Source organism: Equus caballus, chromosome 12 (genome assembly GCF_041296265.1).
Source record: "Equus caballus isolate H_3958 breed thoroughbred chromosome 12, TB-T2T, whole genome shotgun sequence".
Classification (NCBI taxonomy): Eukaryota; Metazoa; Chordata; class Mammalia; order Perissodactyla; family Equidae; genus Equus; species Equus caballus.
The window spans coordinates 48,402,192-48,420,263 of NC_091695.1; the positions used below are offsets into that span (position 1 = coordinate 48,402,192).

The 18,072-nt window shown below is 57.9% G+C and overlaps 2 protein-coding genes across 17 annotated transcripts in view; both read right to left on the bottom strand.

The window, feature by feature from the left end:
* Nucleotides 1-37: 37 nt before the first annotated feature.
* PHLDA2 (pleckstrin homology like domain family A member 2) lies at nt 38-1,252 on the bottom strand. The gene is made up of 2 exons (XM_001492519.5): nt 755-1,252; nt 38-354 (listed from the first exon to the last, which is right to left on the bottom strand). Exon 1 carries the CDS (start codon nt 1,158-1,160, stop codon nt 765-767), a length of 396 nt encoding a protein of 131 aa, XP_001492569.2. The 5' UTR covers nt 1,161-1,252; the 3' UTR covers nt 38-354; nt 755-764.
* An 11,806-nt stretch (nt 1,253-13,058) lies between these two features.
* Nucleotides 13,059-18,072, bottom strand: part of NAP1L4 (nucleosome assembly protein 1 like 4) — a 49,565-nt gene continuing 44,551 nt past the window's right edge. For 8 of the 16 annotated variants that reach the window (XM_014729747.3, XM_070230251.1, XM_070230253.1 and 5 more), the window contains 2 exons: nt 17,990-18,027; nt 13,059-14,251 (listed from right to left, as the gene is read on the bottom strand). In XM_014729747.3, coding sequence (XP_014585233.2) covers nt 18,022-18,027 — 6 coding nt within the window. In that variant the 3' untranslated portion in view covers nt 13,059-14,251; nt 17,990-18,021. The remainder of the gene's footprint in view (nt 14,252-17,989; nt 18,028-18,072) is intronic. The other 8 variants (XM_023654714.2, XM_023654715.2, XM_070230247.1 and 5 more) reach the window with 1 other exon arrangement.

The following is an 18,072-nucleotide window of genomic DNA, read 5'->3' on the forward strand; positions in this document are numbered from 1 at the left end:
CCAGCTCCTACAGGAATCTCACAGCATCACACGAAGCTGGTAGAAAGACAGCTTAAGCGATTTATTTGGAATGGACACATCGATGCAAAAACAAAATATTAAGACAGATGGTTTGACGACTAATAACCATCATAATAAATACATAGATAATCTAATAATTTAAGGTGCCCGCGCAGCGGGGCGAAACTCTACAGGTCTGCATGGGAAGGCTCCCTCTGCGGGGCAGGGACACGGCCTCCGTCCTCGCCGTGGTCAGTGGGAGGGAGCCCACCGGGCCCCCCGCGGTGGAGGGGAGCCCCTGGGCTCCTGCCAGCGCCGCCCCGCATCCGGCTCGACTCCTCCAGTGTATAGCTCCTGTGGGGAGAGGAGGTGGTCAGGGAGCTGTGCCCAAGCCCGAGGCAGAGCGGGCGGGGTTCCAGCCTGTGGGTCCCCCAAGACCCCGATGAGAGAAGTGCAAGCGACGCTCCTTCCGAGCGTCCCAGACACCCCGCACCCGGTCCCCTCTCGAAAGTATCGCCTAGATGAAACAGGGCCTCCCCCGGACGTCAGCAGTAAAAACTGTCTTTCCCCAAGGACCGCGTCCCAGCTGGTGGATCGCGGCCCGGGGCGCTCGGGACGGGCAGGACGGGCAGGCGGCCCCGAGGGTGTTGGAGACGGACAGGGGGCGCGGAGGGCGCTCGGGACGTCCAGGGTTGGCACGGGGCGTCGGGGCTGGCAGGGGGCGCGGAGGGCGCTCTCGGCGGCCGGCACTCACCGGGTGGCGCTCAGGGCACGCGGGCGGTCCGGGCCCCGGGCTGCTCGGCAGTCGCCTCGCGCTGCTGGCGGCTGTGGAAGTCCTCCAGGGCGCGGCGGTTCTGGAAGTCGATGAGCGCCAGAGTGATGGCCGCGTTCCAGCAGCTCTCGCCCGCGCAGCGGAAGTCGATCTCCTTGCGGTCGGTGGTGACGATAGTGAAGTAGACGTACTTGCCCGTGCGCTCCACGCAGTCCACCTTGAGGATGGAGTGGAAGCGCAGCTCCTTGGGGCGCGCGCCGGGGCCGGCGGGGAACAGGCTCAGGCGGTCGGGGGTGAGCACGCCGCGCTTCTTCTTCCACACCTGGAAGAGGCTGTCGCTGCGCTTCTCCAGCTCGCCCTCGCGCAGCACCTCGCCGGGGGTCTTCATGGCAGCAGGTGGCGGGCACAGATCTAGGCGCACGGGCAGCTGCGACGCCGGCAATGCGCTCTGGCGGCCCCGGCGCGGCCTTTATAACGACCCCGCCCTCACCCCGCCCACTCGAGACCCCGCCCCGCACGGGCACGCCCCCTCCAGACCACGCCCCTAACCTTCAGCCCGCACCCCCGCTCCTGTGCCCCCTCTCCAGCGGGCGCCCCTGAGCGCCCGTCGCCTGCACGAGGTCGCCCCCTCCTCGGTGGCTGCGGCCCGCGCGCCCCTGTTCCCCTGGCGCCCCGGCTCCCCTGGCACCCCGGCGCCCCAGCCCCGTGGGGTGACTCTTGGTCTCCACCCCACCCCGGACGCCGGCCTTGCGGAGGAATGCGCTGCGGCCGCCCTGCCCGCAGTGACTCACCGCCCGGGAGCCCCGGGACAGCCCGCAGCCCGGCTGGCCCAGGGCGGGGAGCCGGCAGGGCGCAGACGCCCCTCTCCGGGCGCCCCGATGGCAGCCCTGCCGCTCCAGGCTGGTGGGCAGGAGGAGATCGCGGGGCGTTGGTTCTTCCACGCCCCAGGGCCCTTCCCCGGGAGACCCTCGGGTGGTCCTGCCCCAGCATGCCCGATCTCCCAGCCTGCCACCCGCCGGCCTGCCTGGAAGGACCTTCTTGGCGGCAGGAGAACAGGTGTTCTGAACCTCAATTTTCTATCAAATGGGGACAGTAACACTTTCGTTAGATTAGGTGACACACGGAAAGTGCTAGGACGGCACCCCGTGGTGCTCAGTGATGTGTGGGGAGGAGGCCGCTCCCGCCTCCCTTCCTGGGGGCCTGTCCTCCCTGGGCCCTCGTGACGTCCGACGGGGGCGCGGGGCTGGGGGGCGACTCTGACCGCGGCCGGGCCTGACCGGCGGCGCGAGGCCCCGGGAGCCGAGGGGGCGCAGGGCGCTTGGTGCGGGAGGGTCCGCCTGGCGGGGCGAGGGGCGGCGGGGGCGGCTGAGTCATCCTCCCAGCAGCGCGGGCTGGCGTTTTTTATTTACCCTCTTCCTTTAAAGGGTTTAATAGGAGCAGGAAGTGATCGCTGGCTGCTCTGGGGTTCCCAGGGGTGGGGGTGCAGCCGGCCAGGGGATCTCTGAGGGCCACAGCAGCTCTAGGGCCCCCATCATCCAGTATGACCCCCCCCCCCCCACCCCAGCCGCCCCCAGCTGTGGCCTGGTCAGGTGCTGGAAAAAGGGCAAGGAAGGGCCCAAGTTCCATGCGGGTAGTGAGAACCAACCCCAGCCTCATAATTTGCAGAGCTGACGCAAGATGAAAATGAAGGTCCCCTGGTTCTGAAAGTATTACAAAGTTCAAGACAGAGAGAGCAGAGCCTAAAACCCAGCACAGGACCTTCTGGGTCCAGCCTGTGGAGCTGGCCCTGGAACCAACGTGCCCCACTGCCCTGGCTGTGTGGCCTTGGGCAGGGCCCCTAACCTCTCAGAGAGCAGTCCAGACCGCTGGCCCTTCAAGGTCTCTGTGAGGAACAAGGGGCGCCAGTGGCTCAGAGGAGGGGCCTGGGCCAGACCTGTGCAACTGGCATCTAGGTGGCAGCTGCCCACTGGTCCCCACAAGTGTGGCCAAGGGACCCGCCGGGGAGAGAAAGGGCAGGGCGGCTGAAAGGGTAGAGATGGTGCCCAGGACCTTGGCCTGCGGGAGGGAGGACTGGACCAATGTAGGGACTGCTGGTCAGTGTTCTTGCCCGGAGCTGGATCTGCAGGCCTGTGGGCTGAGGGAGGGAGCCCGAGGGGGCAGCAGGCACAGGCTGGGTGGGGGAAACAGATTTCCCCTCAAGACAACACAGGGCAGACTTGAAAGGGGGTGAGTTCCCCATCACTACGGGCATCCCAACAGAGCTGGCCAGCCCTTGACAGGTCGAGGGGACTCCAGCATACAGACTGTGAGGCAGCTGGCTGTCCCTCCCCCAGGCGCCCTGCCACCGGAGAGCCCATGCTGTCCTTAGTGGGTCCTGGACTGCCGGGCAAGGAGACCCGGGCAAGAGGCTCCTCTGGGCAGCGGGACACTGGCCTCACTTCTCCCTCCCAGTCACCCCACAAGGTGAGGGCTGGTGGGGTTGCTTTCTTGGATTTGCAGGGACTCAGAGAAGTTAAGTAACTCATCTGACGTCACACAGCCAGCCAGTAGGATTCAAATCCCTTCTCCCGCACACGAGGCCTGGGTACAGGAGGTAGCCACCCCCCAACCCGAGCGGGGAGCGGGCTCTGGGCTGGGGACATTTGCTGGCCGCTTCTCAGAACGGGCAGGGGGCCGCGCTGGCCTTTGCCTCATGCCAGTGGCGTCAGGCAGCGTCAGTCAGAGCCCAGCTTACTAATATTTATTTGAGGGCCACATCCGGGATTCCCATGGAGCCCTACTGTGGGGACCCCACTGCAGGCAGAGACTGTCCCCAAACATCCGGCCAGGGACACTGGCCAGCCGCCCCATCCAGCTGGGTGAGGATGTTGGGGGCTGGGGCAGAATGAGGGCGCCTCTTCGAAACTCCCTGCATGAGGTCATCTCCACTTCGATGACGGTGACAGGCCAAGCCCAGCCCCGCAGCCTGTTGCCCAACCAGCCCAGCAAACGGCAGCCCGAGGAAGCTGTGCGTCACGGCCTCCATGCCTGGGGCTCCATACCCTCCTCCCCCTGCGGGCCGCCGTGTTCAGGCACGGCCCGGGGGAGGGGTCCCCTGCTCACCTCTCTCCTCCTCCAGAAAGCCCTCTCAGATTTCCACGGCCTGTCCTTAGGCTGGCTCCCCCCGGCTGCATAACTGCTGGGACCCTGTGGCCCCTGAGCCTGGGAAGGTGAGAGGCCCAGGCTGTTTAGAGTCACAGCACCTGAGAGGGGGTCTGATGCCACCGGACTTGAGCCTGACATGGCCCATTGGCTACGTCTTGTGACTCAGGTCTGCCCTCCATCCATGTCCTTGCAGCGGCAGCCGGGAAAAGCAACAGGCCCAATGGGGGAGGCAGGAGGCCTGTCCTCATCCGGTTTCAGGCTCTCATGGTCAGCCTGGCCTTGGCCCCTCAGGGCTGTGTCCTTTGTCCCTCTATCTGGCTCCCTGAGCCCCTGGGCTGGAATCTGACAGGCAGGCCCCACATCGCAGGTGCTGGCGATGGAATGAGAAAGTGATGCTACCCAGGGCACCCTTCCCCTCCTTGGCTCCCTGGCCAGCTCCTATTCATCCCTGAGGACTCTGCTCAGAAGTCACTATCAGTTCCTGGAATGCAGTGACGGTGTCTTATTCTTTGGGGCCCCCAGGGCACAGCCCAGGCAGTCAGGAAATGTTTTTGGAAACAAGTGGACCTTTCTACCTCAATTTCTAAGACCCAGCTCTCTGGGCAGAGCACCGGAGGTTGGTGGAGACTGTTTGCTTGTCTGTGAAACCAGAACACGGGAGGGGTCTGGGGCGGACAGGGCCAGGCAGGTCCAGTCCTGGGGGAGCCGAGCGCAGGGGCCTCTCCCACCGGTCACAGGATGGGGAGGAGGGCAGGAGTCAGCTGGCATTCCTGTCACTCAGCAGAAACTGCCCAGGGCCTGGTCCACAAGGACATGGGGCCTCTGGAAGCTTGAATCAATGGATTAATGAATAAATGAATTACAGAGAGCGCGTGTGCGCGCGCAAGGGAGAGGGCAGAAGTGGACAAGGCATTGCTGCCACCCTCTGGACGGTCATCAGCCCTTAGTGCTGCCTGGGCAGCTGGATCCTACCCCCTCGGACCCCCAGCTTCTCGTTCAGCAGGCCTGGGGCAGGGCCCTGGCAGGGCTGTTCCGTCACACTCTTTCCCACTTAATTACCACCTTAGAAAATGAATTAACCAACTGACTAAGAACTTTAAAATAATATGCAAATAAAAGTTAATAAACTAGGAATTTAAAATAAATTAATAAACTGAGAGCTTTAAAAAATAAAATTAAAAAGTTTAAGAATCTTTAAAAAATAAATTTAAAAAATAACTAAGAACTTAAAATAATTATTAAGAACTTTTAAAAAATAAAAATAAATTATAAAATGGAAAAATTACCCAAATAGAAACCAATTGCTGACATAAAAAGTAAAAATGGCTGAAATGATTTCAAAGTTCTGAAGGCTCATCTCTCATGTCTCCACCCCCGGGCCCACCCTTGCTGCGGTGAGTGACCTCTGATCCTTTTTTAAAAATGCATTTGCATTTCCTCCCCAAATTAAACAGAATCACCACATAATCCAGCAATCTCACTTCTGGGTCTCTCCCCAAAAGAAGCGAAAGCAGGGTCTCAGAGAGTTACTTGCACACCTACGTTCACAGCAGCATTATTCACAACAGCCCAGAGGTGGAAACAACCCAAGTGTCCATTGATGGACCAATGGATACACCAAAGATGGTCTACCTGCACCATGGAATATTACTCAGCCATAAAAAGGAAGGAAATTCTGGCATAAGACAAATACTTCCGCATATATGAGGTCCCTGGAGGGTCAAAATCATCGAGACAGAAAGTGGGATGGTGGGCGCCAGGGGCTGGGGGAGGGGGATAGTGTTTAACAGGGACAGAGTTTCAGTTTGGGAAGAGGGAAAGGTCTGGGGATGGATGGTGGCAAGGGTTGTACAACATTGTCAATGTGCTTAGGCCACTGAACTGTGCATTAAAAATGGTTAAGATGGTAGATTTTATGTGTATTTTACAATTTTAACAAGGTGATTACATATGAATATCCCTGCATGACAGATAGGAGCTTGCATTTTTAATTTGTTTGATAGAAAGGGAGACATAATGTATTGTTTTCTTCTGTGGCTCGGGCACTTCCCCCTGAACCTGCCTCCCTTTCACAGGGACACTCCATCATTTCCCGTGAGGGACCTCAGGCCGCATCTAGGCTTTTGCTGTTGTCATCAGCGGTGCCGCACGAATATCCGAGTACCTTCAACTCTACGCACATGTGCAAAATTTCACCAGGACAGCTTGCAAGATGTGGAATTGCTGGGCCGAATGGGTGACAACTCTGACAAGGTCGCCTGCTGACCAGTTTACACTCCCACCTGGAGGCACACGGCGCCCACTTCCACACAGTTGGCCCAATAACGGACACTCTGTGTGTATTTTTTTTTTTTTTTACCAACTTGGTGGCCAAAAGCTGGGGTCTCATCTCCACGGGCATTTCTCCGCCTATCTCTCCGGGTATTTATGGGCCTTTCCTGTGTTTCTCGCCTTTCCTCTTCACGTGCTGGTGTCTCTTTGGAAAGCCTCTGTAGCGGGCTAGCAGGGGCTCCCGAAAAGACGTGTCTGTCCTAACCCCCAGAGCCTGTGAATGTGACCTTACAGGGTGAAAGAGTGAATACTAACTCACATGGCAAAGGATGCAATGAAGGTAAGGACCTTGAGAGAGATGATCCCAGATGATCCAGGTGGGCCCTGAGTGCCATCACGTGTCCTTATCAGAGAGACACACAGAGATGAGGCGGCAGCCTTGTGACCACAGAGGCAGAGACTGGGGTGATGCGGCCACAGCCAAGGAACGCCTGGAGCCCCCAGAAGCTGGACAAGACAGGAAGGAGCGTCCCCTGGAGCCTCCTGGAGGGAGCGCAGCCCCGCAACACCTTCATTTTGGACTGCTGGCCTCCAGAACTGGGAGAGTGAATTTCTGTTGTTCTAAGCCACCCATCATGTGTTCATTTGTTACGGCTGCCCCAGGACACTGATACAGCGCCAGGTGGTCTGGTGCTGACCCTGCCCTGGGCCTGGAGCACACAGTCCAGTGGCAGACGAGGACAGGACAGAGTGACAGGGGCATTAGCCAGCCTTGGTTGTGAGGTCAAGTCTTCCCAGGTACCACCAGTGACTTTTGAGCTAGAGTTTCAAGGATGAGTAGGAGTTCTCCACATCACCTGGCCTTCCCCAGGCACAGACAAGGGACACAGATGTCCAGAGTGCTCTGTAAATGTCTGGAAATCCAGACGGACGTGCTGCCCAGCCCAGGTGGGGAGCCGGAGGCTGGCCCCAGACTCGGCCTGACGGGACATGGCATTGTGGCAGTCCAGCTCATGTGCCTGGGAGGGCAGGCGACCTCCGGTTCAGTGCCGAGGAGAGCAGGTTCGGGACGCGTTCAAAGGTGCCCGAGGAGGCTGTGCTGTTGACAGGGGAGCAGTAGTGGCCCGGGCGTCGCCAGTGGGGTCCCCTCAGCCCCTCCTCTCGGGGGGACTCCACACTGCTTCCTTTGCACCATGAGCCTCTCGCTGGACACTGCAGTCTTGGGCTGGTCTCTGCATGCGGCCCCCTCTATCCCCCAGCCCCACCTCGGGCCCCCACGCGTGAGCTGCTGGGAGGCTGGGCGTCCTGGCCCCTGCTCCTCAGGTCCCCCCATAGACCACCCCAGGTGCCTCATGCTCAAAACAGTGTCCCCTCAGTGCCCCCCCTCTGAAGGCCAGAGGCCTCGGCCGCCCCTTACCCTGCTTCCTCTTCCAAGCCCTGTCCATTCCACCCCTCCTCTGCCACCATCTGGGCCCCCTCTGCCGAGCCTCCTGCCTGGACCCCTGTGGCCACCTGCAGGAGTGTCCTGGGGCTGCCTTGGCAAATGACCACAAGCTTGGTGGCTGAGAAGACAGACGTGTTACCCCCTGCTCTGGAAGCTGATGGCCTCCGGCTGAACCCCTGACGGTGGACCTGAGCCCAGCCCCTTCTCAAGCTGTTGCGGGCACTCTCTGTCCTCCTCCCCCAGCCCTTTGCTGAATGAGCTGTGAGAGGCCGCTGAGTTGGCCATGGATTCTCAGGGTCCCCTGTCCCCAGTCAGGACCTTGGTGCCCATGCCCTCCCATCCTTCTTAGAGCTCCCCCAGTCTGCCCTCTGAAGAAACCTCAAGGACTGGGCCTGGGGGTCCTGGTCCCCTGAGAGGGCAGTTCCAGGAGCTCTGCTGGGATCTTCCAGCTCCTGCTGGAAATGGGAGCAGGTTGAGACCCAGGGCCCACCCTGGCAGCCTGGGTGGGGGGCAGAAGTCTGGCCAGTGCCTGCACCCGGAGGCCTCCCCAAGCTCCTCCTTGCCTCGGCCTCCCAGACGCACGCTCCACATCCTCCCCAGAGCAGCTCCAAGCCGGCAGGCACTGGGGAGGGCAGCATGGGCAGCACCACCTGTGCCCAGGTCTGGGGAGGGCAGTGTGGCTGCGCACATTGGGCCTGCCTGGCTCTCATCCATCTCAGATGCAGTAACCGAGACCCAGGGAGGTTCAGAGACTTGGTCGACACTCCCAGACTTCCGGAGGTGCCCTGGGGAGAGCACCCAGCCCACAGAGGACGTGTCTGTGGGGTCTACCCTGTTTCTTCTGGGTCCAGGGAAGGTCCTGGGCCACAGACCCCATGAGGCCTGGAGCCCAGCTGGGCCAGGCCAAGCCTGTTGGGTCATCATGGAAAGTAACATCCGGCCACGCCCTCGGTGAGCTGAGTCAGTGCGGCAGGGCTGGCCCGGGGCCCAGATGTACCAAGGTGACTTGGACAGCGGGGATAAGGGGTATGTGTGGGGGTGGTCCAGGCCTCACTCTCTTGGCAGCTGAGGGGGCAGGGGTAAAAGGGGTCTTTAAGGTCAGCGCCTGGTGGGAATCCAGACTTTCACCAGAGCCACCCTACAACCTGAGACAGGGACTCCCAGAAGGGTTCCAGGCAGACAAGATGCTGGAGAATCACACCACTTCAAAGGAGTCCAAAGCTCAGCCAGGGCCAGCCTGAGAAGGGGTCCTGGAGACCCTGCTGTTGGGGGCCACTGCCTTCCAGCATCTCCTGGTGGGCGGGGGCCCAAATGGCTGGGTCTGGGGTCCCTTGGGTCCCCCTCCCCGACAGTGTGGCTGTGCTCCCTGAGGTTGGGGTGGGAGTGGCTGCCTCTACAGGAAGCAAGCTGGGAAGTCATTCCCCTCGGAAGTTTTGAGGCAGGGGCCAAAGTCCAGGTGCGGCTGCGCTGGGCGGGTTGGCTGATGGGAGACAAGGGCAGCCCACGCTGGGGACAGCGCCCTTCAGTAGGGCACCAGCCTCCAGGGTGGTCCCTTCTTCAACCAGGGGCTTGGTTGGTAGCCAAAGTCTCCCTCAGGGCGTGCAGCCGGCCAGGTCAGAGGACACCTTTCTCACTACCTGTCGCTCTCGGCTGCCTCTGCAGCCCACCCAGAGTTCCTGTCACCTTCTGGGCACTCAGGAGACCAGTGTGGGGGGTGGTGGGGGGAAACGACATGATGGGACACACACATACACACACACATATTCTGAGCAGGGGGCAGGTTAGACGGTCAGCACCACCAATAGGACAGTTCTGGCTGAGCCCAAGGGCTCCACCTCCCACCCCAGCACGGTCTCCCACCTCTGGGACAAGGCCTGGTGGGGTTCCCCCAGGCAAAAGTGCCCTCTGGGAGCCGGAGGCATCAGGCCGACTCCGCTGGGCCCTGTGACGGCCTGAGACTTGGGTGACTTGAGGGAGGCAGTACTCGGGCCGGGGAGCAGACTCCTGGACACTGAATGGGGTGGGGTGGACCTCTGCTTGGCCCTTGCCCTACAAAATGAGCGCCAGGAACCAACAAGGCAGGCTGGCTGCTGGGGCGGGACAGTGCTGCAGATGGGGGAGCACCTGGACAAGCCACCTGAGCCGTCCACCCAACCCCCACTCGCTGCACGTGAGGACAGGGGCCCAGAAGACCTCAGCCCCTAGCCAGGCCCTGGAGGCCTCAACTCTGGACCCCTCAAGGGGAAAACCAGAGTTTTAAGTGGAATCACCCCAACTTGGGGGGCTCTTGAAAAATCAGCTTCATTGAGGATAATTTATATACAACCAAACGCAGCCATGTGAGGTGGTTCCAGGAGCCTGACAAATGTACCCACCTGTGTAACTCCTTCCTTCTCCCAGACAGCGCCCTCGTCAGCCCCGTGCCCATCCCCAGACAGTGCTGTTGCTGTCGCTGTGCAGGCTCTGGAAGTCACAAAAATGTGTCCTTATATGCCCTGCCCTGTGTCTGGCTTGTCAGTCAATGCCTTCGAGATTCCAGGTTGCCAGGCTCCTGTTGCTATCGGGGTACACAGCCATTGCTATCCTGCCACCTCTAACTGTTGGCCACTGGAGGGACCATTTGAACCACCTGGGGAACTCCTGCCCCCCCCCCCCCATTCCCCCAGGCCCTTGGGCAGAACCAAGTGCCTCCCATGAGTTGGGGTGCGGACATTGGCATAGCAGGGGGCTCAGAAACGGCAGTGGGGCCCAGTCATTCGCTTTGTTTTGCGCGAGTCTCTCAGTTGACAGGTGAGACCGAAGCCCAGAGGGAGAGGCATCAAACCATGCCCTGTGGCCTCAAAGAGAACCACGGTGGCTCAGGGAGAGTCAACCTAAGGAGCAAGGGGGCAGCAGAGGCCACAGAGATGGGAGGTGGCCCTGGACACCCACCTCCACTTGGACCCTCAGAAAGGAGCACTATTGGGCCCAGAGGAGGGCCCCAAAGTGGGGCTCAGGCTGGGCTGGGGAGGCCTGGTCATTGACCCTCTGCCCGGTGGGCAGTGTTGGGGTCTTGTGGCGGTGGCAGCCTGTGCCCCAGGAAGCTCCAGCTCCCAAAGCCAGCCCAAGTGACCACTCTGAGCTGCTACGAGGGCCACCTTCCCTGCTGCCTCCTAGCTGATGGCTCTGGGCAAACCTCCTGGCCACCCTGTAACTTTCCAGCACAAGCAGGCAGGACTGAGCAAGCCCCTGGAGCCTCTGCAGCTTCCCTGAGGTCCTGTGAAGGCAAGTGCCAGCTCCCCTCTCCTGTGACTGCCCAGAGGCAAGAACTATAGGGTCCTCAAATGTGCTGGGGGTCCAACAGGAGGGGAAAGGGCTGTGGAGAGGTCAGAGGACAGTCTCAAGGACAGGCCCACACATAGGCCGAGGCTGGAGGCAGTTGCCACAGCGCAGTCAGGGAAGGCAGCTTCTCAGGGCCTCGAGCCGGAGTCAGCATCAGAGTGTTTCTGGAACAGCCAAGTCACAGCCTGAAGTCAGAGCCCCCAGGTGAGTGTGGCATCCTTGCACGCTCTTATCCCACAGGGGAAAGAAAACCCAACACCTCTGAAGAGGCCACAATCGAACGCTCGTCCCTCGCCCCATTCGTGTTGTTCTGACGTAAGCACGTTTTGTCTCATTGCTATATCAGTCTTCATCGGGAGACCACAGAAAGGGGTCCAAAGTCTAACTTTCCCTCCTGCCCGACCCCCAGGTGACCCAGATGCTCTCCCCAACTTCTTGTTTAGCTTGTAGCCTCCAGATGTAATCACCGTGTGCACACATATGCACAGGTGGGCGCACGCAAGCACAGATGGGAGCAACCATCCAGGTCCTGCCCTTCAATAACACATCCCAGAGGACGGTTCCCATTGGCACGAGGCTCCTCCACTTCAGACTGCTTTAGCAATGCCGTCCACACGCTTTGCACACACATAAGGGTGTGGATTCGTGTCAGAGCTAACACCTACTCTGAAGCCTTACAAGCTGCTTGGGGAGAGGCGTGAACAGGCCACACCCCTGTCCCCCATTTTCTCAGGTTCTCATCACACTGAGTTGCCAAACTCCTCGCTGCCGCCGGTCTGACAACAGCCTCTCCTCTGACTGAGCTTCATCCCTTCAGCAAGACCCAGCCTCCTCCATGCACCTAAGAGGGGTGCCACTGCTTTGTAGGTGACGATGGTCAGGGCCAGACCAGACTGGTGGCTGGCAGGAGGGAGGCTTTCAAGGGTCACTCTTGGAGCGGCCCTCGAGCCAGCTGGACCAGTGTTCCAGTGCAAAACCGTGCCTGCTCACGTCCTGCAGCTGAACCAAGCACATCATTTTGTGCAACCAATTCCGATCCTTCAGTTACCTGCAAACAACGTTTCTACATACAGGTTCACGAACATGACACTTAGAGACCCCCTGGAGCCTTGACCAGTCAGGGTTGGCAGTGACGGGCAGCTCCCTGGAGGTGCGGGGGCCCATCCTCAAGAAGTGCTTCTGGCACCCAGGGGACAGGGGGCAGTGTGCAAGGCCATCATCACTGCAGCCTGCCCCTCCAGCCAGCCACAGCAAGGTGTCTTGGCATCCTCAGGCTCCTTGCCCCTTCTCAGCAGCCCAGGGCTGCATCTGGCCCAGGTGAGGCTCACCCCTGGGGCACACTGGCTGGGAAATCTGGGACCAGCTGCCAAGAACCTTAAGACCAGAGAGTCTTGGGCACGCGGAAAGCATGCTCATTCCCAAGCCTCACCCGGCCCTGCATGCATCTTCCTGTGGCCACAAGGACTCTCCCCCTTCTGGTCGCTCTCGGGAGAAGCCAGCCCCGTAGGCAGGCAAGAGGTGAGCTGAACGTAGGCCCTGGGTGGGTGAGGAGCGGCCAGCTGCAGCCCTGCCTTCCCCTAGAGCTCCGCTCCTCTCGGCGAGGCGGCCCTGTGGGGGCAGTCAGGTACTGCAGAAGGGCCTGTGCCGCAGGAGGCTCTGCAAGGAGCGCTCCCTCCTCTGAAGGAACAAGAAGCCACCAGAAAAGCGCCAGAGAGATCAAACATGCGAAGCTCCCCTCCTGGAACCTTCTGGACCTGAAAGGTGCAGCCCCACACTCCGGGAAACGACTCCCCCAGGGTAGGAGCAAGCTTTCCGCAGCTAGCAAAGGGCCCGCCCGGGGACCCTAGACCACCCAACAGTGAACTGGGCCTGCACAGGGCCTAATGGACAAACTAAGTAAAAAACTGGATTTAAAAGCCTCAGAAATCTAACAGAAAATCAGAAGCCTAGAAGTTCTGGATCTGCCCACACCCAGGGCCCTGAAGAGACAGTCCAAGAGAGTGTGTAACCACATCCGTGCCCCGCCAGGAGAAGAGCCGACGCTGGTGCCCCCACCACTCCTCCCACAGGGCTCTCCTACAAAGAAAGACCATGCACAGCGCTGGATTCATGTTTCACAACTTTAATAGAATATTCTAACTATTCTGTACAAATTGAAAACACCGTATTCAGTTACAAATGTATCATAAGTAAGGCTGAGCACTCTACAGGCCTGATCACAGTGTGGACACGGCATCCCCCAGCTGCCAGAGACCACGGTCACACACTTGGAAACCCAGCCAAGAACAGGTCGCTCCAAACCCAGGGCTTTTAAGACAAGATGAACGTGGGGTCAAGAAATGGGAGTGATCAAGAAAGGAAGACTCGACATGAACACTAATGGGAAGGTCCTACTTGCGCACCGAGCCCCCAGCACAGCAGACTGGGCATCCTGGTGCTCTGCCCACCCCCAATCCTCAGAGCCAAGAGCGGTCTGTATGTCATGAAAACAAGCTCCCGCCTCGGCAGCTGGCAGGAGAACGTAGCACGGTTTCTTCTACACAGGCCTTGCTCCAGTAGGAGCCGCCACCCCCTCTTCCTGGTCAAGTCACTGGGTCTCTAGTCACAAACATGGTTTCCGAAACTCTAAGAACGAGCAACAGCAGGCATCCCAAGCCCTCATAAGCATGAAAGAATAAATAAATACAGGATGAACCACAAAGCTCGCACCGCAGGGGCAGTGAGCACCCCCCACCCCGAGGACAATAAAACCAAAGAACACTGTCAGGAGCACAGGAGCCTACTCCACCAAGCCCCGGGAGGCGAGGAGACTGCAGGAGACCAAGCGGCTGGAAACAAAGCGTGAGAGCTTCCTCAAGTGAAACAAGAATCCAGTCCGATGCGGGAGTGGTGTCATGGGTTCTAGGTGCCCTGCAACCACAGCCCAGACATCTGTCCTTGGTGTCGAGCGACCTTCCACCCTCTACCCCCCATGTGGTCTGCGGGCCCCCTCGCTCCAAGGCAGGACCTGGGAAAGTCCACTGAGCTGCACCCAAGGCCGTAGAGGGTGCTGGGATTAACCCTCCTATTTCTGAAATGCATTTAAGTTGCCACTGTATAGGTTAAGCAAAATAATAAGGAAAAAGGAAAAGTGAAAGTGAAAATCATGCACTTGAAAACGAGTTAGATGTAAGCGCCGTCAATCCGACCATGCGCGGCCAGGCCGAGGCCTGCTGGGCGTCCGCAGGCAGCAGCCACACCCGCAGAGGTGCGCTCGCGCCTCACTGCTGTTTGCACTCGGAGGGCTGGCTCGGCTCCTTCTGTCAACGAGAGAAGACAAAACTTGTAACGATCAATCATCACCAAGTTCCTCCAACCAAATGAAAACCAAGACTCACTTATTTCACCCATTTTTACAGAGAACACAGTTAATGCAAATGTACTTTTAAAATAGTAACAAAAAATCAGCTAACCTCCCAGAAAAAAAGTCACAGTAGAATTGCCTTTTTGTTTAAAGGCATGCTTCTGAGACACTGTAATTCACGGCACATTCAGCAGGAGGGTCTCAGGGGCGAGGGGAGGGGCTCCTGAGGGTAGCAGAGATTAAGGAAACGTGTGGGAACGCCCAGGTTTCAAAGCTGACAAGCAGCCTCAGAGCTTCGGGGCAACACGGCCCCTGGCCCACGAGAAACAGCAGCACGCTCCCCTCTCCACTCCCCGCCCCCGAAGGCCGGTTCAACACTGAAACAGCATGGCGCTGTTCCAGGGTGTCCACACAGGCAGCCCAGCCAGCCCTGCCTGATCCCTGGAGCGCACCTCTCCCCAGAGGCCAGGCCCTGGCGCTCAGGAGGTGTCTCTCTCTTGCTCTGGGGCTGCTCTCTGCTGACAGGGAGCATGCCAAGGGATGCACCCCCGAGTGGCCTAGCAGTGACAAGAGGCCACTACAAGAGCTCCACAGAGAAGCCCGATCCTGCCAGGAGTCTCTAACAGTGGGAATTCTGTCCTTCCAGAACAGCTATCGGGGACCAATTCCCCACAGAAGAGCAGGTTCACTTCAACATAGTCTAACGTGTGTATCTCACACCACGTAACACCACATTTACCAACACCAGGAACTTCGTGTGGAGGAGAGCAAATAGCCTGAGAAATAATGATTTCACTAATACTTCTGAGCAGATAATCGTACTCCTCAGTAACCTGCGACTTCTGGTTGCTAAGATGACAAAAGACTCTGAAGACAACGTGGCGTCCACGGAGTCTAAGCAAGCCTGCACTACCTGGTTCAGAGAAACACCTGGACAACGTGACCGATCCCTCCTATGGCGTAAGCCGGGGCAAATCATTTCTTTGGGAAATGATTTAAAGGATGAAACAAATTGCGTGTAAAGGATACATAAAGATACAATGGTCTAAGCTGGTTATTTGTATGTGGAATGGGAAGAGCACAAGGACAAACCTGGACCCTCGGGCCCGGCCCCAGGTCTAAGCCCAGCAGTGGGGCAACAGCAGGTCACTCCGGGAGGGGGCCCTACCCTGGCACCTGCTCGCCACACACTCATCTGAAACCCTGACGAAGAGCTGGGCACCAAAACAAACACCCCTGAGTGGAAATCCTAGCTGAAAAAGAGAGTGAAATCCAGCTCTGCCATTTCAAGGGTAGACCTGAAAGGTGGCCCCAACTGGTGGCCAAGAGGATCAAGCGCCAGCCCCAGACTCGCTGGATGAGCGCAGATGCCCCAGGGTGGGTCAGCAGTGGCAGCAGATGTGGGAAAGCAGTGCACAGCCTCCTGTGGGCCAGGGGGGAAAGCATGTTTCCATAATATTTGCAAAAAGGAAGTGGGTTAGAGAAGAAGCCAGGCAAGTGGTTCTGTAGGGTGACGTGTGGGAGCTGGGCCAGGTGGTACTGGATGGGAGGGACTTTCCACATATGTGAATTACACATATATAAGGTGAATGTTAGACAATTTACGATGTGCTGTTTCAATCATGTCATATATATTTTTAATCAGGAGAATGTATTATTTACTTGTTTCGCATAAAATCAGTAACTCGGGTGATGAAGACTGCTTGGAAGGAAGGGGTCCTCAAGAAAACCAAGACCAGGAGAGGGGCTGTCACGAGGACACGAAGCCAGAAGGGAACCTCGTATTCAGAGGGAGAGGGTGGGAGGAAAATCTCACCAGGAGGGGCAGGGGCTGGGCAGCCCACTGGCACACCCGCCTTCTGAGGACCATGGCAGCCCCACCTCTGGTAAGCATCCAGACAGACAACTTCCAGGCTGTAATGCTAACAGAGAACCCTGGAGCTTCTGAGGTGAACTTTATCAATGAGACACAAACGGTATGTGGACTGTGACAAGGGCTGTGACAAAGCTGCAACAAACCCTAGTATCTTCTGTTTCATGTCACAAGGTTTAACAACAGCTTGGTCACTCCATGTTACTGATTATCAAGGGAGAGAAGTTGGTGCTTCAAAGGCACAAACTAATAGCCAAAACCTCACCCGTCATGGGACTATCTAAAAGAAGTGTTTTAACAGATGACAACTGCCCTGAGAAGGGACAAAGACAACCCACCAAGCACACACTGTAGCACCACAGCCTCACAGGGACCTGCAGCCCCCAGTCTCGAGAGCCGGCCCAAGTGGAGAGGGAACGGCTTCCTCCGTGGAGAAGCTTGACCCCTGACGAGAATCTGACAACATTAAAGAGATGCCGCTAACACTGTTCAGACGTGATGATGTCACCGTGGTTATGCCCAAGGAGAGTCCTTCTCTCCTGGAGACACAGGCTGGACTGTTTACGGATGATGCTTCAAAGTGACTGGTAGGGTAGGGGAGGAGTGGGGCTTCGGGTGGAACAAGCCTGGGGACAGCAGACATGTAGGGCAGCAGGAATTAAGAGCAATTAGACATAGTGTTAAATATGTGGGCAAATGATCAGACCTGACCCTCTAAAACAGACAAGATCACAGGCGTCGGTTCATTTCCTCTAATTAACACGTTTCCTTCAGCCTAGGTCTGCCCACCTACCTGCTAGCTGTCTATGAAAGCAGGCCCACGGGAGGAAGACAGGAAGGCAATGCAGACAGACGCTCAAAGCCCTCAGGTCTAACTGACTGCCTGCATCCATGGACCATCTGCAGCGGTCAGGTGAAGTTCTAAAGTTCCGACTCTGACAGGCTCTGCTCTTAAACCGGTTGCTTCCTTACCACAACATGTCGAACCCCTGCTATTTCCCGGATGTTACTGTTACTGCACTTGTTTCTCACAGCATCTCCTGTTCCCACCTCTCCTTTCCCCCACCACCCCCCAGCACCCCGCAGAGGTGACGACAGCATCCCTTGAGTGAGGGACTTCATGACTGGAGCAGAGCCAGGGTAAGCCACATGGTGGGGAAGGGGCGGCTCCTGGGGGTTGCTGACGCTCCTTAAATCTACAACCAGTTCTTTTCTTCTTCAGCCAGAACACTCTTCAGCAACCTCAAGAGCATGTGTTAATGCTTACATGAAAAAGATGCCAGCAGCTTTTTAGAAGAAAAATTCTGGCACATTCAAAGTGGTCACCCCCTTTTTACCTATTGGTCTGCACAACACCTGAACTTGAAAAGTACAGACAATCAACAGACACACGTCAAGACAAACCACAGTGGACCGATTCCTACTGCCACAGTGAGTGGCTGATCCCAGCACAGCATCCCTGGCTGACGTGTGCTACCCTGCAGGCTGCCGACCTCCCGGGCTCTCTCATTCCGTCCTGTTCCAGGAGGGCAATCCCACTGTCAATAAAAACGCCACACCAGTGACATCATGCTGCTTGGTCAGCAGAAACACTGTACTCGGCAAGAGGAGCCAAAAGTAGTTCCTGTCAGTTGGTTTTAAAGTACACTCAACAGACACCTGCACAGAAACACTGCTCTCCAGGAAACACTGGGTCCAGCCCAGCACACACCGAGTGAGCCTGGACAGCAACTTCCTCCGCATCCAGAAAGTCACAGCAAGGCATTGTACAAGCACAGATCAGAAGTTTGGAAGTTAGGAATAAACGGAATTCCACCTTACCTAGAAACGCATGAATGATTAACAGACAAAAATTACACCTAAATGGGGAAAAAAATGGAGAGGAACTGTCAGCATGAAAGAAA

Excerpts from the sequence above, each read along its gene's own strand:
- PHLDA2 (XM_001492519.5), bottom strand. The coding sequence starts at position 1,160 with ATGAAGACCCCCGGCGAGGTGCTGCGCGAGGGCGAGCTGGAGAAGCGC.